The sequence below is a fragment of the Schistocerca nitens genome, chromosome 5, assembly GCF_023898315.1.
Source record: "Schistocerca nitens isolate TAMUIC-IGC-003100 chromosome 5, iqSchNite1.1, whole genome shotgun sequence".
Lineage (NCBI taxonomy): Eukaryota > Metazoa > Arthropoda > Insecta > Orthoptera > Acrididae > Schistocerca > Schistocerca nitens.
Window position 1 is genome coordinate 759,792,672 of NC_064618.1, and position 26,579 is coordinate 759,819,250.

At 40.7% G+C, this 26,579-nt stretch overlaps 1 protein-coding gene across 2 annotated transcripts in view; it reads right to left on the reverse strand.

Annotated features, from left to right (window-relative positions):
* Positions 1-5,928: 5,928 nt before the first annotated feature.
* Positions 5,929-26,579, reverse strand: part of LOC126259709 (sodium/hydrogen exchanger 2-like) — a 1,006,529-nt gene continuing 985,878 nt past the window's right edge. For both annotated transcript variants that reach the window (XM_049956680.1, XM_049956681.1), the window contains one exon: positions 5,929-8,388. In XM_049956680.1, the coding sequence (XP_049812637.1) occupies positions 8,162-8,388 (227 nt within the window). In that variant the 3' untranslated portion in view covers positions 5,929-8,161. The remainder of the gene's footprint in view (positions 8,389-26,579) is intronic.

Below are 26,579 nucleotides of genomic sequence, written 5' to 3' on the forward strand. Positions count from 1 at the left end.
AAATGCATTGCCACCCCTGCCCATTGTGTTGCCATCTGTTGAAGTGACTTCTTGGTAACAAGCTGTCAGTTGACAATTCATTTGAAAACTTTTCCCTGTCCTGTCATTTCATTGGGAACAACCGTTGGCTGATTGGTCACTCATCTCAGCAGATGGTGTGTATTGGGTCTTTTGGCTGCTTCTGGGTTCTGTGTAACCCTGATTACTTGCAGTTCATCCCTGTTGCTCCACAGTGACTGAATTTAGTATTGTTTGAGGTGCTTGTAATTTGGTGGTTCTGTGAAGGGGGCAACTATTAGGAATCCTACTGGCAAGAACGGGGAAATTATTGCATCGAGTTGTTAAACTATTTTTTTGTGTGGTGTTTTAGAATTACATTGGCCACCCAATCGGGTGCCTCTTAGCCCTAGCCACACAGGAAGATGGCTGTCATGCACAGAGAACACAGTGGACTGTTGATGAATGGCCTGTATTATTGGCAAGGGATTATTGGTTGTTGTTAACAGGCTTTTTGCTTTATTTCGTTGTAAAGGAAAATTTTAAATGTTTTCATGAAATAATTCTAGATGTTGCCAGCCTTAAGTGGTGCTAAACTTTGGGCTTGGCCCTCCCATGAATGCCTGCTACCGCCATCAATGAAAGACTATTTCACACACTGATGAGAATGTAAACTGGAAAAAGTATGTTCTGGAAATCCTAAAACAACTTAACATGTTAGTTCAGCTACAGTTTGCATTTAAAATGATTGCAAATCCTGGGGAGACACATACCAGCAAGTTGACACATTTTGCATATTTTCATTCAATAATATATGGAATAATGTTCTGGGGAAACTCATCTTTAGGAAAGTAAGTCTTCATTGCTCAAAAATGTGCTGTAAGAATAATATGTGGTGCTCACCTATGACCATCTTGTAGACTTCTGTTTGAGGAGTTGGACATTCTGCTATAGCTTCAAAGTATATTTATTCCCTCATGAAGTTTATTGTAAGTAATCCACTTCAGTTCACAAGGAATAATGATGTACATAATTATAATACCAGAAGGGAAAATGGCATCCATTATTCCTCATTAAGGTTGTCTTTAGCAAAGAAAGGTGATATAAAAGGTCTGACACACAGCAAAGTAAAATTTGAAAACAAACTGAAAAAGTTTCTCCTTAATAGCTCCTTCTATTCCTTGGAAGAGTTTCTGTTATTGTAATGTGTGGAAGGTAGTGGAGGAAGGAATTACTAACTCATATCTGTATGTATAAAATAGTCTTATCAATATTTAGCATGTAGCCACATAAACAAATTAATTTATAAAGTGAATGTAAAATGACTTGATTTACTTACTTACTTGCTAGAATGTGCCTCTACACAATGCACATCTCTGTATTTTGGGGTACAGTGTCAGTGGTGAATGATGCATGTTGTTTGTTGTTGTTGTGGTCTTCAGTCCTGAGACTGGTTTGATGCAGCTCTCCATGCTACTCTACCCTGTGCAAGCTTCTTCATCTCCCAGTACCTACTGCAGCCTACGTCCTTCTGAATCTACTTAGTGTATTCATCTCTTGGTCTACCTCTACGATTTTTACCCTCCACGCTGCCCTCCAGTACTAAATTGGTGATCCCTTGATGCCTCTGAACATGTCCTACCAACCGATCCCTTCTTCTAGTCAAGTTGTGCCAGAAACTCCTCTTCTCCCCAATTCTTTTCAATACCTCCTCATTAGTTATGTGATCTACCCATCTAATCTTCAGCATTCTTCTGTAGCACCACATTTCGAATGCTTCTATTCTCGTCTTGTCTAAACTATTTATCATCCATGTTTCACTTCCATACATGGCTACACTCCATACAAATACTTTCAGAAATGACTTCCTGACACTTAAATCTATATTCGATGTTAACAAATTTCTCTTCTTCAGAAACACTTTCCTTGCCATTGCCAGTCTACATTTTATCTCCTCTCTACTTCGCCCATCATCAGTTATTTTGCTCCCCAAATAGCAAAACTCCTTTACTACTTTAAGTGTCTCATTTCCTAATCTAATTCCCTCAGCATCACCTGACTTAATTCGACTACATTCCATTATCCTTGTTTTGCTTTTGTTGATGTTCATCTTATATCCTCCTTTCAAGACACTGTCCATTCCGTTCAACTGCTCTTCCAAGTCCTTTGCTGTCCCTGACAGAATTACAGTGTCATCAGCGAACCTCAAAGTTTTTATTTCTTCTCCATGGATTTTAATTCCTACTCCAAACTTTTCTTTTGTTTCCTTTACTGCTTGCTCAATATACAGATTGAATAGAATCGGGGAGAGGCTACAACCCTGACTCACTCCCTTGCCAACCCTTCCCTTTCATGTCCCTCGACTCTTATAACTGCCATCTGGTTTCTGTACAAATTGTAAATAGCCTTTTGCTTCCTGTATTTGACTCCTGCCACCTTCAGAATTTCAAAGAGAGTACTCCAGTTAACATTGTCAAAAGCTTTCTCGAAGTCTACAAATGCTAGAAACATAGGTTTGCCCTTCCTTAATCTTTCTTCTAAGATAAGTCGTAGGGTCAGTATTGGCTCACGTGTTCCAACATTTCTATGGAATCCGAACTGATCTTCCCTGAGGTCGACTTCTACCAGTTTTTCCATTCATCTGTAAAGAATTCGTGTTAGTGTTTTGCAGCCATGGCTTATTAAACTATTAGTTTGGTAATTTTCACATCTGTCAACACCTGCATTCTTTGGGATTGGAATTATTATAGTCTTCTTGAAGTCTGAGGGTATTTCGCCTGTCTCATACATATTGCTCACCAGATTTTGTCAGGACTGGCTCTCCCAAAGCTGTCAGTATTTCTATTGGAATGTTGTCTACTCCTGGGGCCTTGTTTTGACTTAGGTCTTTCAGTGCTCTGTCAAACTCTTCAAGCAGTATCATATCTCCCATTTCATCTTCATCTACCTCCTCTTCCATTTCCATAATATTGTCCTCAAGAACATCGCCCCTGTGTAGACCCTCTATATACTCCTTCCAACTTTCTGATTTCCCTTCTTTGCTTAGAACTGGGTTTCCATCTGAGTTCTTAATATTCATGCAAGTGGTTCTCTTTTTCTCCAAAGGTCTCTTTAATTTTCCTGTAAGCAGTATCTATCCTCCCCCTGGTGAGATAAGCCTCTACATCCTTACATTTGTCCTCTAGCCATCCCTGCTTAGCCATTTTGCACTTCCTGTCGATCTTATTTTTGAGATGTTTGTATTCCTTTTTGCCTTCTTCACTTACTGCATTTTTGTATTTTCTCCTTTCATCAATTAAATTCAGTATCTCTTCTGTCACCCAAGGATTTCTACTAGCCCTCATCTTTTTACCTACTTGATCCTCTGCTGCCTTCACTATTTCATTCCCCAAAGTTATCCATTCTTCTTCTACTGTATTTCATTCCCCCATTCCTGTCAATTGTTCCCTTATTCTCTCCCTGAAACTCTGTACAACCTCTGGTTCTTTCAGTTTATCCAGGTCCCATCTCCATAAATTCCCACCTTTTTGCAGTTTCTTCAGTTTTAATCTACAGTTCATAACCAATAGATTGTGGTCAGAGTCCACATCTGCCCCCGGAAATGTTTTACAATTTAAAACCTGGTTCCTAAATCTCTGTCTTACCATTATATAATCTATCTGAAATCTTCTAGTATCTCCAGGGTTCTTCCATGATACAACCTTCTTTCATGATTCTTGAACCAAGTGTTAGCTATGATTAAGTTATGCTCTGTGCAAAATTCTACCAGTTGGCTTCCTCTTTCATTTCTTAGCCCCAATCCATATTCACCTACTACGTTTCCTTCTCTTCCTTTTCCTACTGTCGAATTCCAGTCACCCATGACCCTTAAATTTTCATCTTCCTTCACTACCTGAATAATTTCTTTCATCTCATCATACATTTCATCAATTTCTTCATCTGCAGAGCTAGTTGGCATATAAACTTGTACTACTGTAGTAGGCATGGGCTTCGTGTCTATCTTGGCCACAATAATGCAGTCACTATGATGTTTGTAGTAGCTTACCCGCACTCCTATTTTTTTTATTCATTATTAAACCTACTCCTGCATTACCCCTATTTGATTTTGTATTTATAACCCTGTATTCACTTGACCAAAAGTCTTGTTCCTCCTGCCACCGAACTTCACTAACTCCCACTATATCTAACGTTAACCTGTCCATTTCCCTTTTTAAATTTTCTAACCTGCCTGCCCGATTAAGGGATCTGACATTCCACACTCCGATCCGTAGAACACCAGTTTTCTTTCTCCTGATAACGACGTCCTCTTGAGTAGTCCCCGCCCGGAGATCCGAATGGGGGACTATTTTACCTCCTGAATATTTTACCCAAGAGGACGCCATCATCATTTAATCATACAGTAAAGCTGCATGCCATCGGGAAAAATTACGGCTGTAGTTTCCCCTTGCTTTCAGCTGTTTGCAGTACCACAACAGCAAGGCCATTTTGGTTAGTGTTACATGGCCATATCAGTCAATCATCCAGACTGTTGCCCTTGCAACTACTGAAAAGTCAGCTGCCCCTCTTCAGGAGCCACACGTTTGTTTTGCCTCTCAACAGATACCCATCCATTGTGGTTGCACCTATGGTACGGCTATCTGTATTGTTGAGGGACGCAAGCCTCCCCACCAACAGCGAAGTCCATGGTTCAGGGGGGAGGGGGGGAACGATGCATAACAATGAAAATTCGCAACCCCGCTTCCAGTAACCTCTTTACAATGGTTCATGGTGACTCTCCACCTGAAACTTCTGCCCAGATTTCAGCTACTGTCAGCTACATACTTATCAGAATATCAATTTAGGCAATTTTAAGTTATCACATTTTAAATTACGAAAAGCACAAATGTGGATCTACACCTTTAATCGTCTATAGTTAATGTTCTGTTCCACCTATAGAACGGTTCTTTAAACATGTTTCTTCACCTCAATTTTCTCTTTCATGTGCTTTTGTTTCTATTATGTAGCTTTACTAGTAATGATTTTATTCTTGCCGTGGCTATGAAGTAATTCACAACCTCCTCAGTTTCCACCATTAGAGCCCATCGTATCATACACAGCCCCTCATTGAGGAACTCCAAATACAATATCTTTTCAATTTACCAGCTGCCCTCATGACAGCCATGGTCCATGGTCTACTTTGTGCTTGGTATGTCCCACTAATAGCAGTGGTTCAGCTATCATCTGCTCAACATTGTCAGCTCCAATATACCACCTCCCCAACTATTTCCACCTGTAACCAGACTCGTGACTTGTGTTGTCTAGCAAACCTGCATGGGACAGCAATGCCTTTCATCTTATGATGACATATGATAAGCAGCTTGAAATGTTCATCAGCCATTAGACTAATAAAACATTGATATGTGGAAATTTATTCATCTCTGGATGACAAAAATTAAAGTTCAAAACTGCAAAGATACTATATGAATTAATCCCAATATTTTTAAAATGAAAATAGAAAATTAAATATTCAAATAATCAACTAGACAGGACATTAATATGTGGACATAGTACCAAATCCCATAAAATAATGCATTTGGTACTTACAGAAAGTGATTGCATTTGTGCAATTGAAAACACAGCATATGTGAATGATATACAGTACATCGACCAGCATATTAACATTAGGTACTTATATTCTGTGATGACTTGGACCACATAAAAGCTCACTTAGGAAGTAAAGGAATGTTGCAGGATGTTTATAGATTTATATGTTTTCTTTCAATGTGCTCCGCTCATGGAAAATTAAACAAGTAGCCTTATAGGCATAACATGGATTTATGTTAAATACGCCACTATTCTTTTTCCATACATTTAAAAGTGAATGTACTGTTGTAGACTGTCTGACACAAGGAACTTCATCAGTGTTGGTTTATTTGTATGGAGAATAAAAAATTCACAGTCTGTATATCATTTATTTAAATACAAGATGGTCACAGTTACGTGACATGGAATTAACAAAAATTCTGTCACCTTACTAGCTGCCTTCAACAACTGCACATACATTGTGTCAAGTTTCTTATAAATATCACATAAATATTAAAAGTGTAAATATATAAAAGTCAGCCTATCATAGTCAAATGTAATTGACATGTTAAGCAATCTGGGAGACAGTGGAAAACAAGTTGTACATTTCTCAGTGAATAAATAATCCACATACAACCTAAGACATTTAACTTCAGTCTCTGAGAAGTCAATAGAACACTTGAAGTGATGTACAAATATATTATAAAAATAGTTGCATTTATTTTATTTCCTGAGGTAAGAAAGATATAAAATAGTAATTATTACGATGGACTTTGTCTTATTCGATTACCAGTCCATAGAGAAAAATTTTTCACATCATTTTATTTGTTTTCACCGTACGTATTGCATAACAGTGCCAGTAATTTAAAAAAACTGGTACTTATTTGGATCAAAAAATCAAGTGATGTCATGGTAATACTGAACAAAAGAAAATATGGTGTACACAAAATGATGTTGCTAATTTGTCATTTATACTGTTATTCATAAATGAACAGAATAACTTAGGAACTATTTCTAGTAATCCTTACATATCGTAAGGAAATAGTCCAGAAGAAGTATATACATTGATCCATATAAAAGAAATCCATACCAAATGTACCCAAACTGCAGTACAAAACTTTGATGTTGAAAACATTTCTATGATGTGGCTCAGAGAAACAGAAATATTTGAAGCTGATGTTGGCAGCTCTGCAACAGTACCAGAAGTAGGGTAAAGATATCAAACTGTGTAGCAGTAACAGACGTTTAGTTGCCATAGAGCAGTGCATAGCAGTATTTGCCATCTGTCCAATAGCAGTATTTGCCATCTGTCCATTTACTGACATGTTGACAGTTTTACATCTGTGCTATGAGAGTTTTGTGTCACTATTAGATCCTTGTGCTAAGTTCCATCACTACATGCAATTGCTATAAGCATTTTTAAAAGACTGGTTCACATTTAAAGAGAAAGCATAGTGGGGTTACATGGTCTGAATGTACCCATGCCGTGCAATCTGCCATCGAAAGTGCTTCCTATCATTCAGTATTAAAACTTGTCTCATTGTTACAGTTTCAACAATGGTGTGTTCAAAGAATACTCCATCAGCTTCAATTTTGCCTGTACAAACTTGAGACAGTGCAACAACTGAATCATAATTAATGTATCTTGCACTGGCAAATTGTTGGCTACAGTCATTGAGGATACAAACTTTTCTCAAAATCTATGGATATACATGAAGCCTATTTTCACTCACATGGTTACAAGAGTAAGTAGAATTTCCATTATTGTACTCAAGGAAACCCTTCCGTGCTTCACCAGTGACCATCTCATGGTAACAAAGTTTCCATATGGTGCACAGTGTTGTCCTGTGGGGTGAGACGCCCTTTGGTTTCTGAGGGTGAACGAACCACACTGTGATGTATAAACATTATGTCAACTGTTATAGACATTTTTGGCTCCAAAACTCCATACTTTTCCAGATCTTGACATCCAGCACACTTGGTTTCTACCTGGTGGGACCACCTCATACACTGCTGGTTTAATGCGACATTACATTTTTGGGGATTTTGTAATTCCCAAGAATGCAATCATCACTTGGCCACTCCTGTATCATCTTCCAGTTTGTAATTTCTTATTATGGGGGCATCTGCAGAGTATCGTGTACCACACCAGACGAAGAATCCTACAGCTTAGATCGAGTTACAGGTTGAAGAGGAAATCACCAACATCCCAGATGACTAACTGTGCCACACTATCCAAAACATACTGAATGTATGTAACAACATGGTTATCATCTGATTGATGTAATTTTTTAAATGTAGTGCCTGATGCAATTTCCAGTGCTGAACAACATATTTTGAACTCAAGTAAAATTTTGTAATGTTCCTAAATTTTTTAAAAATTATTTCAAATTATTCTGTTTCTCTGTACCGTATTTCATTCTTGATTTCACAGCCCTATTTTTTGATAGTCATAGATAAATGAGCAGTATATTTGTCTTCTGTCTGCAGATCTGAAAATCTTAAGATGACACAATATTTAAAAGTGGTTTTTGATCATATCCTACACAGAAATAAGAGTAACTGTTGTGCTAAGTGGTATTTGCTCACATACTGCATATATTCAAAGTGATGATTCCGTAACATGGGAGTCCCGGTCTGACTTGTCAGATGCATCATCTCTTTCTCGGATGCCAGTGAGATTGTTTCCACGCAATAGTGGTGAGGCAGCTGTTGGGCTGTGGGGTTCATCTGCACTACGTACAGAAAACTGCCTACTTAAGCGGCGACCAGTTCTCTCAAATATGGCATCAATTCCCTCCAACTCTTCAGGAAAGTAGCCTTCCAGTTCTGAAACAAATTTTAGTGTTATTTTTAATGTCTGTAGCAAACAGACTGGAACACATTAATCAGAATGAGCAATGATTTTATTCCACATTTAATATATTTGCATTAGTCACATTAAAACCATATATTTAAGAAGAAACACAACTATGTAATACCTTTGGATTTAAAACTTAAATAACTGTTGTTCTCACCTCAGTTGATTTTTAGAGGTGAAGTTCCAATAATGATAAAATGGGGGGGGGGGGGGGCTAATTCCAGAGGATTATTTTCAAAACTGATGACAAAACTACACCCATCCAACAACACTTGTGTAAGATATGGAAGATGATGATGCAAATCAATTTAATCAATTTGATGCAGTCCAAGAAGAAAAAGAAAAAGTGAGGGAAGAGAGGGGAGGCATAGTCAAAATAGTGAATTCAATTATATTTCACAAGTTTAACATACTGAGAAGACAGTAGTTGTTGTGAGTTTGAAGCATTTATACAGGCAAGGCACAGTGAACAGCATACCATTAATTTATAGCTGCACACTTAATGCCGGTGAAATGTGGAGCATATTTTAATGTTGTTATTGCTTCTTGTGACAGAATGGCTACATAAAAGCACTTGGTGTCTTGTAGTGTTTGTAAACAAATTGCTGTGCAATGTCCTATGAGTACTGAATACCGGAAAAAAAGTGCACAAGTTACTTCTGCTAATGTATGGAACCACTGGTGGCATTTTATGGTAATTGTATTGATGTAATGGCAAAAATTGTGTCAGCAACCAATATTGTGGGCATTGAGGATAATAACTACTGCAGGTAGAAGATACAAACTGAGCATGTTCTAAATGCAATAAACATATAAATGGTAACACTGGGCACCAAATAAATCTGTAAAGCATAAAATTGTCAGGCATAATAATTATGAATAATAAAAGAAAAAAGTATCAGCAGTTTCAGCTGTTTAATGCCAGAATCAGCATTCATTTCAAGATAACAAAGCATATATTTTTATAAGCGTCTGTGAAACAGAGTAGCAGCAAGCAGCGAAAGCTTCACTGAAGTTCACAACAAGGGACCACTACTTCCAAAAGCTTCAGATCAAGTGTCTTTTGCTGTCTCACATTTGGATCCATTTCAGAGTTGGTTCTTCCCTTATTTCTCAATATTGTATACAGTTTTAAAAATTCAAGAATAGATTAAACATATTAATGAAATAATATCATGTCAGTGTGTATGGCAAATTGTTTAATGTTTTTAATCTTTCTCTTTACATTTATCAGCACCCAGATACCAATCACATAAAAGACAATTTTCAGCAAAAGGTGAATTTCTCTGAGCTATGTAGCGTAACAATTTTCATTCACATGATGAGACTTCACCTTGCAAAGGTAATATTGAAAATTTTATTGCCAAACCATGCTATCCATGGAACATGAGGTAAAGTACAAGATTACATTATGATCATGACAACAATATTGACACTATTGTCTCCTAGAGTACCAGTATGATACTTCAAGCATGCCATAAATTAAGCTACGTGCGTAGTGACTGCTTACATGACAAACCACCATGAGTTGCATGGCAGAGGATACATCCCATTGTACCATTTATTAGGGTTTTATCCTATTCCATTTATGTATGGAATGTGGGAAGAATGATTGATTGAATGCCTCTGCGCATGCAGTAATTATTCTAATCTTATCCTCATGATCCCTGTGTGAGCAATACATAGGGGGTTGTAGTACATCCCTAGAGTAATCATTTAAAGCTGGTTCTTGAAACTTTCTTAATAGGCTTTCTTGGGATAGTTAATGTCTGTCTTCAAGAGTCTGGCACTTCAATTCATGCACTACTTCTGTGACACTTTCCCATAGATTAAACAAACCTGTGACCATTCACGCAGCCCTTCTCTCTATATCTTCAATATCCTCTGTTAGTCATATCTGGTATGATTCCCACACACTTTGGCAGTATTCTAGAACTGGTCACACAAGTGATATGTAAGCAATCTCTTTTGTAGCTGCCTGCTGTTCCCCAGTATTCTACCAATAAACCGAGGTCTACTACCTGCTTTACCCACAGCTAAACCTATGTTATCATTCCATTCATATCCCTACAAAGCGTTGCACCAAGGTATTTGTATGAGTTTTCCATTTACAACAGTAACTCATTGATATTAAAGTCATAGGATACTATGTTTTTTCATTTTATCATGTGCAAAATGTTACATTTCTGAACATTTAGAACAAGTTACCAATCTCTGCACCACAGTGAAATCTTATCAAGATCTGACTGAAATGTATGGAGCTTCTCTCAGATAGTAGTTCTTTATTGATAACTGCATCATCTGCAAAAAGCCTGATTTTACTATTAATATTGTCTGCAAGGTCCTTAATATTCAACAGGAACAGTGAGGGTCCCAACATTCTTCCCCGGGGCACACCCAAAGTTACTTCTACATTTGACAATGACTCTCCATTCAAGATAACATGCTGTGTCCTCCCTACCAAAATGTTCTCAATACTGTCACAAATCACACTTGGTACCCCATATGATCATACTTTCAACGATAAGCATAGATGCAGTACAGAGTCAAATGCTTTTTGGAAATCAAGAAACACTGCATCTACCTGGTTGCCTTGATCCAAAGCTTTCAGTGTGTCATGTGAGAAAAGTGCGAGTTGGATTTCACATGATCGATGTTTTCAAAATCCATACTGATTGGCACTGAGGTCATTCTGTTCAAGATACCTTGTTATGTTTGAGTTCAGATATATTCTAAGATTCTACAACATATCAATGTTAAGGATATTGGATGATAGTTTTGTGGATCACTTCTACTACCCTCCTTTTCCAAGAACTTGGCACGGGTTTTTGTTCAAGGGATCCACGGTAGCGCATAGTTGGAAGAGGGGTTAACTCAGCCACAAATTCATTATAGAATCTGACAGAGCTCTGTTCAATTTTAATGATTTCAACTGTTTCTCAACAACACAGACACTAATACTTATTTCATTAATCTTTTCAGTGGTACGATTATTAAATTGGGGCAATTCTCCAGAGTTTTCCTTTGTAAAGGAACATATAGTCTCGTATAGACAAAGAAATAATAATAATAATAATAATAACAATAATAATGATTTTTGTTGTTTTGGCTAGAATCTGAAAGGAATTTAAATAAGCAGCAACACTGGTAGTCACATGAATTTCATTATAAATGGAGTAATTTAAGCCAGGTTGTTATAACACATAAGAAATAAGTGATGAGGTTGGTTCACATGTTCTTATCAGTATTCATTAAAGTAACTGAGGTGGGAGCTGAAAATGTGTGTATGGCATATTTTTATTAAAATCACTGTACTCCATCCAGCTAACACCCACAGACAGATTCATATAAACAGTTATAAAACTGAAACCCAAATAAATACGAGAACATGACATGTCAAACTTACATCAGAAAAAGAATCAAGTAGTTGTAATTTCAGTAACTTACTGTACATAGGTGGACAGTCAGGTGACACACTCCCAGACAGTTATGCAGAATGGCAATAGTGATTATGTTCTTTATCGGCCAATTAGTGGTGCATGTATGGAAAGATCCTCAAAACATTAACCACTGCTAATTCATCTCATTCATATCCTACTACACTGTCATAGCAGGGGGGTGGGGGCGGAGGGAGGTGGGAGGGAGATGATAATCCCACATAGTACAACCCCAGTGGCAAATAGGGAATTTAACATTGTCTTACTGGTGGACTTGAGTAAAATAAAATAGTTTTTGCAGACCAAATACATCAACCCAAGCCAAACTTCAGGCTTTCTTCAAGGCTAACAACCTTGGCAGTATAATGGTCAGTGTGAAACATCACTGGCCACAACCTACATTTTTTCAGTTGTTTCAGTCATGGAGGAAAGTTAACCAGTATCTGCTACACCAGGTGATAACCTGTGCACCATCATCTTGAATGACGCAAGCAGGCTTTTGGTTTCTAGGGAACCTGCACTGACGTGCTTTGAGGTATTAGACTCTCCAGGGAAGATCAGACACAAATTCTGAACTTTTTTTGCTTCTTTCAACACAAATTCTCTTCTTAAGACTGGCAAACTGAAACAAGTTACCAATGCTTTGTCGCGATATCAGATGCTGATTGAGGAAGTTCAGGAAACAAGATTCACTCGTGAAAACTGGTTCAAGTCACAGGATTATAGAAACTTTAAAGATTTGTTGTAAAAACCATCCCATACTCAGGCATGGATTTATTGCATTTAGGAAGGTAGGCTCAATTATGGACTTCACCTCTCTCAACAGCCAAGTTTTTACCCTCTCTTTTTGGTGTACACATGGAGTTTGCACAATGGTGAATGTACATGGACCAATCAATCAGGTGAATAATAAGGACCCAGAAAGAACAGATGCATTGTGGGAGGAGCTTGAAGACATCCTCTCAAAAGTAGCTGATGAGGCATCATCACTCTGCATGGGAATTTTGTTGCCCAGCTTGACAAGGACAGAAAATATCAAAAAATTACTCACAAGATTACTGGAAACTACCCAGCTCTTAGGGGAAGTAATTATAATGAAGAGAGACTACTACCATCTGAAGGAAAAAGTTAGACTAATTCCAAGAAATACCAAAAGGGTTACTCCCAGAAAAAAAAATATAAGTTCAACAGAGACATGCTAAGGAGCAAACAAGAACTCACCCAGAAGTTGGAAACTTCAAATCCAGAGAAATTGGAACAATTACAGCAGCCTATAGTCAGAGTAGCTGAGGAGACAGTCCCACTCACGAAATCAAGAAAGTGAATTTTTTGTGATAAATGATATGATTCAGCAAGAAATGGAACTGCCCGAAAAACGAAATGAACTTCCTAATGCAGGAAAATCTGCATCAAAAACCCTCCATGGGATGAAGTGTGTATTATTTAAGAACAAGTTGGTACATACTGAGCAAGACAGGGTGTATATGACCTGGGACAATGGGGAGATCTGGGAAAAACCCAGGAATTTTTTCATCCGGGAGAAAACAGGAAAAAACCCAGGAATTTTTTAGAATTCTGGGAATTTGTCATTGTTTTAGTTTTCACTTAAATTTTTGTAATTTTGACAAATGAGAATTGATACAGAATTGATAAGGATCTTACTGTATCTTGCTACTGCAGAATAATACTGCAGCCGTAAAACATAAACGAGGGGAGGGGGAAATAAAAAAATAAAAAATAAAAATAAAAACGAAAATAAAACTTAAATTGCAAAGGAAATGAACCATATACAACAATAAAACACAGTGCTCATACAAACATCTGCCAACAGCAAAATGCGTCAAAGGCTTTAGGAAGACTTTGCACTGCTTCATTACAACAAATTGCTTCTGATGAGCATCACATTGCCACTGTTTACATTAAATTCATTTTAGCAGTTACGAGTAGGCTCATGTGCAGGTGCAGTTGAATTGAGTATGAATAATTCCTACTGGCTGCAGACATATGGCTGTTGGCTGTGTAAGGAGTCACAGCAAGCACCTAGATGCTACTGGGAAAAATTTTACTGGCACGGCCAAGCTGCCAGATTCACACATGCACAGCAGGCCTGGATCTAGGACTGGGGGAGGGCTGGGGGTCAAGGGGGCAAACTGAGGTATCTGATCTGGGTGGCAATTTCAGGGGGGAGGGGGGGCACCAAATTCATATTCTTGAGGAAAAAAACCTAGTACCCAGTGCATGTTGGTCTATTGATTATTGATATGATTTTGAAACACATCCCTGTTGGTTTTTGAACATTTTTGAACACATTCTAAGTTGATTTCTGAATGAATCATAAGTTAATTCTTGAATGCGTGCATTGTGTATGTGATGTCTCTGTTAGGGGAATCCTCATCACATCTAGAAATAAACTTTCATGAAGACAAAAGGGGACAGGTTTATACAAGCTGAGCAGAATAAAGCCAAATGGATTAATGCCAATTGCTGTTTATGTGTCTGACTGGGTTTGCAAATGGTCAGTGTTGTTATAATTACTGGCAGAATCCATAGATTCAGACTAACAGAGTGGAAATAAATGACTAACAGGTAAGAAAGATTATGTATTATCTTCTCATCCAAGAAAATGAAATTTTGACAGAAAACTTTTGGCCAGACCACTACACTAGTAAGGGCCAGTTATACAGTCCCCAGCTAACAGCTGCTTAAGTTCTGTACTGGAAGTTGCCCGGAAAACACGTTGTACGAACATGTAACAATGCCTAATCAGAGAATAGTCACAGGATAACTAAACTGGTGATTCTGGCAGTATTAGTGAAGCTAATTGGTGAATAAGTTTTGACAATGGCAGGTCGATCTCATGCTTGAGAAACTGGAGCGTATGAATGAAATGTAAAACTATTTCCTAACATAAAGCTTTTTGCTTGTAGTAGGCCTAATAGGCATTTGATATTGATACTTCGTGAATTATGGTGTGTTATGAAAATGACCATTTGTACCAAAACAGTCTTGTTTATTTGGTGTATGTTACAATTTCTTCGGTATCATAAAGGCCTGTTTTGTTTTATCTAGCAGAAGTTACAAAATAGACCTAATGAGATTGAGAAACCACACCAGTCTTGGGTACTATTTGTATTAACAGCTTTTTCAGTATTAGACAACAACATTTCGATTTTTCATATAGCAAAACATTTGACAAATTTTAATGAGGTAATAGATTCTTTTGCAGAAAGGAAAGCATGCCATGTCATGCTGTAGCAAGATTAGAGAAAAAAATGCTAGGAGCTAAGGATTAAAGAAATGTGTATTGTCTTGCTTGTCTCTTGTCTTTACTGGTTTTATGTACCCTGTATTTAATTTTGTCACACAAAGCTGATAGGCAATAATGAGTGGAAATTTTCTGAAGAGTTCTTGTTCTCCCAATTACAAATAATCTCATCCAGTATTAATTATTAATTGTGAGGGGCAGAATAATAAACCAGCCGAATGGGGCAGGAGAGGCACCACAGGACATTTTAATTTCCACTGTCTGGAATATATGTAGTTTGATGGCATGCATTACAAAATATACCCATTTCAATTCCACAGAACAAAATACAGTGCTGTACGATAGAAGAATGCTGTGTGAAGAGGCACTGCACTTTGACATCAGAAAGATGTGCACTACAAAATATTTTTGAATATTCAAAATATCATAAATCTGGGGCTGATGTGCAGAGCAGTCTGAACTACAGTGGGGAAGTGGGCAGCCTGTACATGACCCGTGTTTACATTCAGTGATTTTTCTGTTTCCTCTTCATGTACTACTCTCATGTCAAATGAAAACAAAATGTATTTCTGTGGCCAGGAGCTATCAAGTGAATTAAAATACATTCACATAATTACGGAAGGCAAAAATATGTTATTAGTTTCAGATTTTATTTTATTTCCACCTTCCTGACAGTCAAGCATTAATAGCCTTGCAAAACGACGAACTTATTTTTGTCAGTTCATTAAAGAAATTTGGCTTTTATTAATCTTTTCCGCTGAGGCAGTCACTATATTTGAAATGAAGTGTTTAATTCCACACTATTGGCTAGTGCCAACTATTCACTGCAGTTCAAGTGCATGTTTTCATCTTCTAGCACATATGCCATTTTGCCATAATAAAGAACTAAACATGAGATAATACTGTACTGGTGCTCCAAGAAAATTTACATCCCAAAAACCACACTGAAAAGCTTAATATCAGGTTGAGGCCTACTTTATTGAGAATCTGGACATCCCAATTGAAGTAACACTGTTCTCGTTACGTCGCACTTCACTTAGCGTAGACCGGGACTGTGTACTAGGCATGCCCGATGTTGACTGACTGCGCACGGCCCGTGCTGCCGGAGTTGTTGTTGTTGTTCTTGTTGTTACGCCGGCAGAGGTCGCGTCCGAATTCTCGCGTGCACTCTGGTGGACGGGACTCTACTTGCGGCATGACGCGCCGTGCCAATGTGCGCCTCCCGCGATCTTTCTGGTGGCTACTACACTCCTCCTCCTTCGGGGGGTGAAGCCACTGTGATCCACTGCGTCGGAAGGTGGAGCGTCGGGCAGGAGCGATGACCTCCACATCCATTGGATGGCCGGAGTCGAGGGGATCTGCCAACCCTCGAGCCGGAACCTTCGAATACGGCTGGAAGTGACCCACACGAAGAGGCCCCCGTCGTCCCACAACCGGAGCCCGGGACAGAAGGGGCGACAAGCTGTCGAACTCCGGATCCTGGTCCACCTCGGGAGGGGCAAGACCCAGTGGCGGGGACGAAGGGGAAGGGACGACCACAGGTGAACTAGCCCCCTGAGAAACCGGGCCTGCTAGGGGGGCTGGCCCTCGCTGGGGCATCTCGAAAGATGGTGATGCCGGTGCTGGAGCTACTGGAGGCTGCCAAGGCTGAGAACCATTGCAGTGCGGCAGAGTCACAGTGGGGAGAGGAGGTAACGTCCCCTGGGAAACCAATACAGGTGCTGGCAATGGGGAAGCCGGTGTCCGAGAGGTCGGAGGGTGGGTGCCCGAATGTGGACGTAGCTGATTTTGGTGACGACGTACCACCCGATCCCCCGCCTGCAAGGTATAGAGCCGGCGGCCATTTCGGCGCAGGACCACCGCCGGTATCCAACGTGGATTGCGACCGAACCCCCGGGCCCAGACCGACATACCCGTGGAAAGCCAGGTACTCCGTTTTGTGAAGACTGGCGAGGACCAGGCCGGAGGAGGTGCAGCAGAGTCCTAGGTTGACGCCCATGGAGGAGCTCTGCGGGGCTGCGTTCTCCCATTGGTGTGGTCCGGTATGCCATCAAGAAAAACGTCAATGCTTCCTCTGCAGGAAATTCGTGCATATACTTTTTCATCTGCATCTTAAATGTGCGCACCATGCGCTCGGCTTCTCCATTCGATTGTGGATGGAAGGGGGGAGAGCAAACGTGCTGAATACCGAAGCGCCTACAAAAATCCTGGAAGGTCTGCGAAATAAACTGCGGTCCATTGTCCGAGACCAGGGTGATTGGCAGACCTTCCACAGAAAATGTTTTTGCTAGTGTCTGGATTGCAACGTCTGAAGTGGTTGAGGAGCAGCGAACCACATATGGGAATCGGGAATAAGCATCAATGACAATGAGCCAAAAGCCATTGAGAAACGGGCCCACAAAATCGATGTGAACACGTTCCCATGCTTGGGTTGCCGGCGGCCATGAAGAGAACGCTGCCCTGGGAGATGCTTGTTGGCTCGCACACTGGGAACAGGCGGCCACCAAGTGCTCAATTTCTCTGTCAATACCGGGCCAGTACACATGTCTGCGAGCCAAGGTTTTAGTACGGGAAACACCCCAGTGCCCCACATGTAATAACGTGAGGACCTCCCTGCGTAAACTTGCAGGAACAACCACGCGAGGAGCTGTATCATCGGTAGCCAGAAGGAGATCTCCTTCCAAGACCGTGAGGCGGTCTCGTAGAAGAAAATAATTACGAAGAGGGTCCGAGGCCCGGCCCGGAGGGCGGGATGACCACCCCTGCTGAATGAGGCGAACTACTTGCCGGAGAACTGGGTCAGCCGCCGTTTCCCTGACGACTCGAGAACTAGTGATCGGGAAGCCATCAACTGCTTGGCGGGACGCCACATCCAATTGAAAACACATAATCTCCTCTCGATCGAACGTAGGATCCGGGCCCACCGGAAGACGGGAAAGAGCGTCGGCATTGGCATGCTGTCCTGTAGGGCGAAAATGAATATCATAATGGTACTTAGAGAGGAACAAGGCCCAGCGCTGTAGTCTGTCGGCCGCCCTATCCGGAATCTGAGAGGCGGGGCCAAATAACGATATTAACGGCATATGGTCAGTGATTAACTGAAACTTCGTGCCATACAAGAAAGGGTGAAACTTGGTAACAGCGTAGACAATGGCCAAAGCCTCTTTTTCCACCTGGGAGTAATGGGCCTGCACGGGACTAAGCGTTTTCGACGCAAACGCCAGTGGTTGCTCGGAACCATCGGTGTTGCGATGGGCCAGGACCGCCCTCACCCCATACTGTGAAGCATCTGTAGCCAGGACCAACGGCTTATGGGGATCAAAAGTAGCCAAACAAGGGGCTGACGTGAGGAGGCCCTTCAACGAGGTGAACGCTCGCTCGCATGCAGGCGACCAATCAAAAGGAACACCCTTGAGCAGAAGGCCATACAGGGGGTGGGCTATAGTGGAAGCCCTGGGAATGAACCGGTGGTAATAGGCTATCTTGCCCAAAAAAGCTTGTAACTCTTTCAGCGAAGTGGGCCGAGGAAGGTTGACGATACCTTGGACCAAACTTCCTAGTGGCTGGATGCCATGCCGAGATATGGTGTAGCCCACATACTCAATGGACGGTTGGAAGAAGGTTGGCAACGCAATCCCACAGACCTGAATTTGAGAAAGAGGGTGCGAAGGTTGTGCAAGTGTTCCTTCGTGCTGCGGCCTGTGACAATTATGTCATCCAGGTAATTAATACAATGAGGGATTGTCGATGTGACATGCTCAAGATAACGCTGGAATATCGCCGGGGCACTGGATATTCCAAAGGCCAACCGCTGGTATTGGTAAAGGCCAAACGGGGTGTTGACGACCGCCAGCTGTTTGGAGTCCTCATCAAGTGGTATCTGATGATAAGCCTCCGAAAGATCGATTTTAGAAAAATATTGGCCTCCCGCCACGGCGGAGAACAATTCATCAGCACGAGGCAAAGGATAGGTGTCCACCACCAACTGGGAATTAATGGTGGCCTTGAAATCGCCACAAAGACGAAATTTTCCCGAGGGCTTCTTGACAATAATGAGGGGCGAAGCCCACTCACTGGAAGAAACGGGAAGAACGACCCCTAGGGCTGTCAGCCGGTCTAGCTCTTCCTTTACCTGAGGGCGTAGAGCCAAGGGGATCTGCCTCGCGCGTAGAAAACGCGGGCGAGCCGACGCCTTCAACGTTAAGTGAGCTTCAAAATCGGAAATACACCCCAGGCCCTCCTCAAAAATATCTGGAAAGTCTGAGATCAAAGATTCCAATGAGTGATAGGGAACGTGTTTGGAGACCAACTGTATGGTGTCAGCGATAGAAAAACCAAAAGCTTGAAAGGCATCCAGGCCAAAAAGGTTAGCGGAGCTCGCATCACTGACAACAATAAAAGTAATAGGCCGAGTGACTGATTTGTAAGTCACGTCGATAGTGAATTGACCCAGTAGGGGAATGAACTGTTTACCATAACCGCGTAGACGCCGGTAAACTGGTGCCAACAGGGGCGATCCAAGGTCGGAATAAGTTTGTGCATTCAACAACGAAACTGCCGCGCCCGTATCTACTTGCAGTTGTAACCGGCGCGACCGAACCGACACCTCGATAAAGAGTTTGCGTGCCGATGCGTCGGGAGCCTGGCCCGATGAAACTTCCTGAATGTCAACGTCCATGTCCTCTGTACTTGCTTCCTTCGATTCTTTGGAGGCTGAGCGGCAAACTTTAGCAATGTGACCTTTTTTATTACATTTGCGACAAACGGCCCAATGCTGGGGGCACTCTGACTGATCATGATGTATATAGCACGACGCACAGGACGGCAACAGGGGCCGGTGGCCGGAATTCTGCTTACGCGCCGTGCGGGAGCGGCCATAACGGCCGGATTGTACCGCTCGCACGTCGTCCAGCCCGGACACAGTGGACGCGGCCGTGCCACCCTGAACATCCGCGACGTCGCACCACGCTCCCAGCTGTTGACCTGCTGCATGAGAGACTTCATATGATTGAGCAATGGACAGGACTTCCTCGAGGGAAGGGTCTTCTAACTGCAGGGCCCGTTGCCGGACCTCCCTATCAGGGGCCGAACGAACAATGACGTCGCGTACCATAACGTGGGCGTACGACTCTCGCGACTGCTCCATGACAAAATGACACTTGCCACTAAGACCGTGCAGGGTAGCGGCCCACGCCCGGTAAGACTGATGGGGCTGTTTCTTGCTTTGATAGAACTCGACCCTAGCCGCCACAACATGCGTGCGGCGGCGATAATATGAAGACAGCAATGAACACAATGCATCAAAAGACAAGGACGAGGGTTCCTGCAATGGCGCTAGCTGCCGCAAAACTTGATACAGCGAGGGAGATATCCAAGACAAGAAGAGAGCACAACATACCTCCGCATCGGCAACATGAAACGCCTGGAAATGCTGCCGAAGGCGATGTTCATATGCGTCCCAATCCTCCGCCATCTCGTCATACGGGGGAAAGGGAGGAGGGAACTGCGCCGGAGCAGACGGCGTGGAGAGCAACGCCGGAAGCACTTGTTTCATGATGGCCATGAGCTGCGTCTGCTGCGCCACCAAAACCCGTACCAAATCCTCCATGCCGTGGAGAAGCTGCGAAATCGGAACAACGACACAACACGCGAAAGAACGACCCTACTCGTCGCCAATTGTGAAGTAACACTGTTCTCATTACGTCGCACTTCACTTAGCGTAGACTGGGACTGTGTCCCAGGCATGCCCGATGTTGACTGACTGGGCACGGCCCATGCTGCCGGAGTTGTTGTTGTTGTTCTTGTTGTTACGCCGGCAGAGGTCGCGTCCGAATTCTCGCATGCCCTCTGGTGGACGGGACTCTACTTGCGGTAACTACCGTCCATGACGCCTCCCGCGATCTTTCTGTTGGCTACTACACCAATGTGCACTTGAAATATGCGCTTTAAATGTGCACAGTTTACTATGGTTCACAAAATTCTGATGCTCTCTGAGTATCCTCTAATTCTTGTTTCTTTTATGACATAATGTAAGATCTTTTAATGTTTTACATGTACAAACATGTGGGTTTCTTATATCATTGTAGCTGTGCAAGTGCAGCAGTGCCTGTTATCTGGTGCTCTCTGGCAACTGCTGAAATGAACCTATTTCTAACTGGTTGCAGGAAAATTTTGTGAATGGTGGTTTGAAAAGCATTACTTTTAGAGTAAATATCCTTTTACACAAGTTGAACTATGATGAATTGAGCATTTGACTTTCATTTAAAAATCAACTCTTTGGTGATGAGCCATTTACAAGAATTTTGAGCCCACAAGATCAGACACTTATGCTGTTATAAAAAATTTTACAGGAACATTTGTGTGACATATCTTAAAGTGTAACATGCGAAAAAAAGATCAACATTATACGTGAAAGCTTAGCTTCTCTTGCAGCTTATTAACCTTAAAGACCAATATGATATGTGAAAACTTTGCTTTTCTTGTACCAACACTATGTATATTAATTTAAATCATTAACTTTCCCTGTTTGTGTGTTCACACTACTTAACAGTGATGTTGCTATTAGCTGACTACATCATATGTCCTGTGCTCTGAATATCCACTGTCATTGGCTAGCAAGATCACGTGCAATGCACTATGACGCTTACAGAAATGCATCACAATCTTGATTTCAATGTTCGGAAAGTAACATGCAGTGTTTGGTGGAATTCAAATTTATACTTTTGTAATACAAAAATATTCTGCATACATGTTGCTGCACATCAAAAGATCTTTCCAAAATGTGTTTTTTTCCCTGAGTTTTGTTTTCTAAAGTGCCAGGAAATTCTATGCCTGTGTATACAACCATAACCATTCAAAGAATTGATATGTTTTACTGTTTTGAGGGAAAAATATACTGTCACTTAACATGAAAAAGTGTGTTTTCACGCAGGAGAAAGTGTATTTTTAACTGGGAAATCTGGGAAAAATCCTGGAATTTTTTTCCTTGTCTGTGTATACACCCTGCAAGACTTCCAAAAAATAACACACATTGTACCTAAAACCTTCATGCACAATCTTAACAAGTACAAACCCATAGCCTACAATTCAATGATTCCAAAGCAAACACAGTGCATGGACTTGAATGTCTCCCCAGCTATGAGGCTCTAGAGAGTTCATTCATTTATGAAACCAATCCAAACATGTGCCCAGATTCATCTCCTCTTATGAAGGATGAAACTAGGGAAATCATACAAGCATTGAAGAACAACATGACATCAGGTGAAGTCAGATAATTGGTGAACTATGGAAGCATACAGGGAATAAAGCAACCAGTGAACTTGTTGCAATTATTGAACTTCGGGAAAGCAAAAAATTTCCATGTGGGTGGACCTCTGCCTTAATTCATCCATTACACAAGAAGGGACAGAACAAATATGAACAACTACTGTGGCACCTCTCTCCTGCCAACAATTTGCAATATCCTCTAAAAACCTCTACAGAATAGGGCAGAACAACAAATTGATCCACAACTGGAGGAATACCAAGGGGTTTCAGGAAGGAATAATCGTGTGCTGAACAGACTATTTCCATCATTTCACACCTGAAACTCAGAAACAGAGAATTTGTGGTACCTACATCAACTTAACAAATGTATACAACTCAACTGATCACACCAGCCTGTTTAAAATCCATGAAGTGTTTGGCCTACATAACAACAGAGAAGTGATTATCCAGAAAAGCCTAACCGACACCAGCTCTGAAGTGAAGTTCATAGGGATGTCTGGTGCCTCTGGAATAGGATAGGCATGAGATAATGAGATGGACAATCACTTCTCCTCTTCAACAGTGTTTTAGAAAAGGTCTAGAAAATGGGGTAAGGCCTCGCTAGAAGTATATGAAATTTGCAATCACCTGTTGAGCCTTTGTGGATGGTCCAGTGATCTTTTGAGACCCAATATATATGGCAGCTAAGCATTGTAACCAACTGAAAACACAGGCAGTGAAGACTCTCATTGGAGAAGACATACTTTATGGCAAAAATAAAATCAGCACCAAGAGAACTGGAAGTCAGGCAAAGAAAAACTAAGTAGGCAGAAAAACTTAAATACCTAAGCTAACAGATACAGCCTAAACTATGAAACATAGAAGCCTTTGTATCGTGCATTAACAAAATGCAAATGGCCTGTTAACTAACTAAAGGCATCTACAATAAGAGACTGACATCCTTAAATGCCAGAATTAGACACTGTTGCACTGTTATTATATTGAAGGCTCTGCATGTGGTAGATGAACAAGAAAGGTCTAACGGAGAAGCATGAGGCCAAAGAAAGAAATATTTTGAGAAACATCCTGGATCTCATCAAAGAAAATAGTGGGTGGCACAAAGGATCACAACCATGAACTAGATAAACAGGTGGAGAAAATGAGTGACATGTCTCACAAAAGGATTGCCTTTTATGGTCATGTAACACAAATGAGCCCAGGAAGGGTATCTAAAATGGTATTAACCTACTTTGAAGATAAGAAATTGAAAGGTGTTTGGTTCATAGAAGTCAAAAAGATTTATGAGGACTGGAAACTTTTCCTAAAGATATCCAGGAGCTTGATCCAGTTAAGGAGAAATTATGAATGCTGAAGTATTTGAAGGAAGAGTTGAAACTGAAGACAGGCAAGTCATGGATCCAGAGAAAAAGGTACAACACGAGAAACAAGTGCTGATGCACTGGACAACATTCAATGCTATGAAAATGGGACAGGTGAATTGACATAGTCCCTAATGGGCTGACATGAAGATACAAGGAAAAAACATAGTTAATAATAATGTTAGTGCAGTGTGTCAACAATGGATAGTTTTCAGTATAACTCCTGTAATGTCAATAGTACACAGTGTTGATTGTCAGGTTGAGCTCTGTGTCTGTGGAGGGACAGTACAGCCAACTGTCTGCTTGCTGCTGAGCTAAGTGCTAATTCTGTATTGCTGGCTCTTATGCTAGAATCATACAATGGTTTATTGTAACTATATTTTGGGCTAAGCTAGGGTAACATGTACTTAGTAAAGAAACATGGTTCAAAAGCTAATTTGATAATGTTCAAAGTATTTTCAATAAACATGGTGTAGTGTAATTTGTAGTCATTAGTTATACCTGATCACGTGAGTTACTTTGTCTAGCAAAGCACAGACCACAGAAAGTGTTCTTTGGGTGATATAAGTTTTCTAGGACTCAGGATGTGATAAGGAATATGTTTGTGCCTGACTTTTGTCTCCTACTATGGGAGACATACTCAGGATCAGTTGATTCTCCAGTGTCTCTGCTTAGTTCGAGATGTAGGTAGTTGATTTGCCAAGGTAAACTGCTTCAAAAAGCAAACCAATCTACATTATACTTGCTAAGCTAGCTGAAATTGCTGAACTGTTTATTTGTTGCCGTGCAGTGGCTGAATTGTTATGTCATCTTGTCAGTGTCAAAAGTCTAAGAGGACCTGTGCTCTCCACTTGCTGTGGTAGGAATATACTAAATTCCTTGTACATATGGTCATGTGTACCACTAATAGAGTTATCATCACCCAGCTTAAATAACACAATCGAAGACTGAAGACCACAACAACAACAATAATTAAAGGCATGATTATAGTTTCCTGCAATGAACGTGTTTGCCACTAAAACAGCTGGATGCAGGACACTCAACATTCTAAGTGTCATACTCATCATCCTCTGGCAAAGTATCACAATGTAGGATATGTTCCCATTATTTATGTATGTGAGGGGCAGTTGGCCCTATATCCCTGGGTGTGTGTGCGCCACGGCACAATGTGTACTCTTCGTGGGGAAGAGGTGTAGAGGGGGAGCTGGTGGCTGCACTTCATTACTTCCATGGGCATACTGAACTGCCTGAACTGTCAACCACTCCTGGGGATATCTCTGGCATATCTTCATCAAGTTCTGCCACTGCTGAATTCTCTTTCTGTTCCACATGCACTCGTGATGTATTTGATACATTGAGTTTACATAAAGTTTCTTGTCTGCGTCCTTCTGCATAGTTGACACCATCATTTTCTTACTGAGGAAACTTGTAATCTGGGATTCCCAAACGAACTTTGATGGTACACTTTTTTCAGATGCTGCAAATTGGCTGGGAGGTAGTATGAGTCTGTACCCTGTGCAACAAGGCAATATCGCTATATGCTGCTGTGTTAAATAGCATGGAAGTACAGAGCCATATATGTCTTCCTCCTGTAAACTGCTTGGCTTAGTGAATAATTTGCTTTCTTCCTAATTAAGATATCGAGGAGAAGAAGACATCTGTTTCCTTGTAGTTCTGTTGTGAGCTTAATATTTGATGGATGCTGTATAGTTGACCTAGAGAACAGCAACTGTTTGCCATGTACCCATTCCACAAATGTGTATCATTGTAGTGAAAGAATTGCTAGGGTTTAAGCTTCAGTGAGATTAATAAATAGAATTTCTCTCTTAGAAAAAGAGTTACTCATAAACTATATGGACTGTACAAGAATTTAGTTCAGTAACAGATAACATCATCATTAATAAATAAACACAGCAGAAACAGTGGCAAATGTTACTGTATATGGAGGCTAAAATATAGGTTTCAAGCAATTATGGACTTTTTATGTAGAATATAATAGGTGCCAGGTGGAAGCTGTAATCTATGAATCAGAGTAAATGAGTAATCTATAAACACACACATCACAAGAAGAGAGCATAAAACTATTATATCAACAGCAGATAAATCAGAAACTCCAAGAGAAAGAAAGGGAAACTGGTATAAAGAAAAAATGAAAAAGCACTGACATGCTGTGTACAAAATATTTACAAAACAACTATCTGATTAAGAGATCTAGTATATTACAGTATGGTGCCACATTGTACAAAAGATCTTAATGCAACTCATGGTAGATTAAAGAATGTTGAATTTTTGCCAGCACTTTGATTCAGTGATCTGAAAAATATTGTTATTATTATTATTTTAATGTGGGACATTTATCAAGTGAAAATTTAGAAAGACAGTAACATTTGTCCAATTTTCTGATACAAGCATGAAGAAGATATGGGGGAATATATTTGGAAAAAAGACCCTGTCAAGATCATCAAAAAGACAGTATTAGAAAACTAAATGGAGAGAATTATTTCAGAAAAGGCCAGAGGGCACGAAGAAGGAGGAATTAAGCCAATAAATAGGAATTCGGAAGTGGAAAGTATGCTAACTAAATTTAGTGTCATACTGTGGAGTTTTCATGTATCATGCACATTTTGATAAATAATATCTGCAGATATGAATAATATTATTATGGTTTGTATGGAAGTTGTAAGGAAAGAAGACTAGAAGAAACATTTTTTGTCAACTACAGCACATTGCTACTACTCAACCAGAAAACCTAGACAACACAATACTGTACTGTTGTATGCATGCTCAAAGCAGGGATCATATACACAATGGCAAGCTTTTAGTGGACTGCTGGA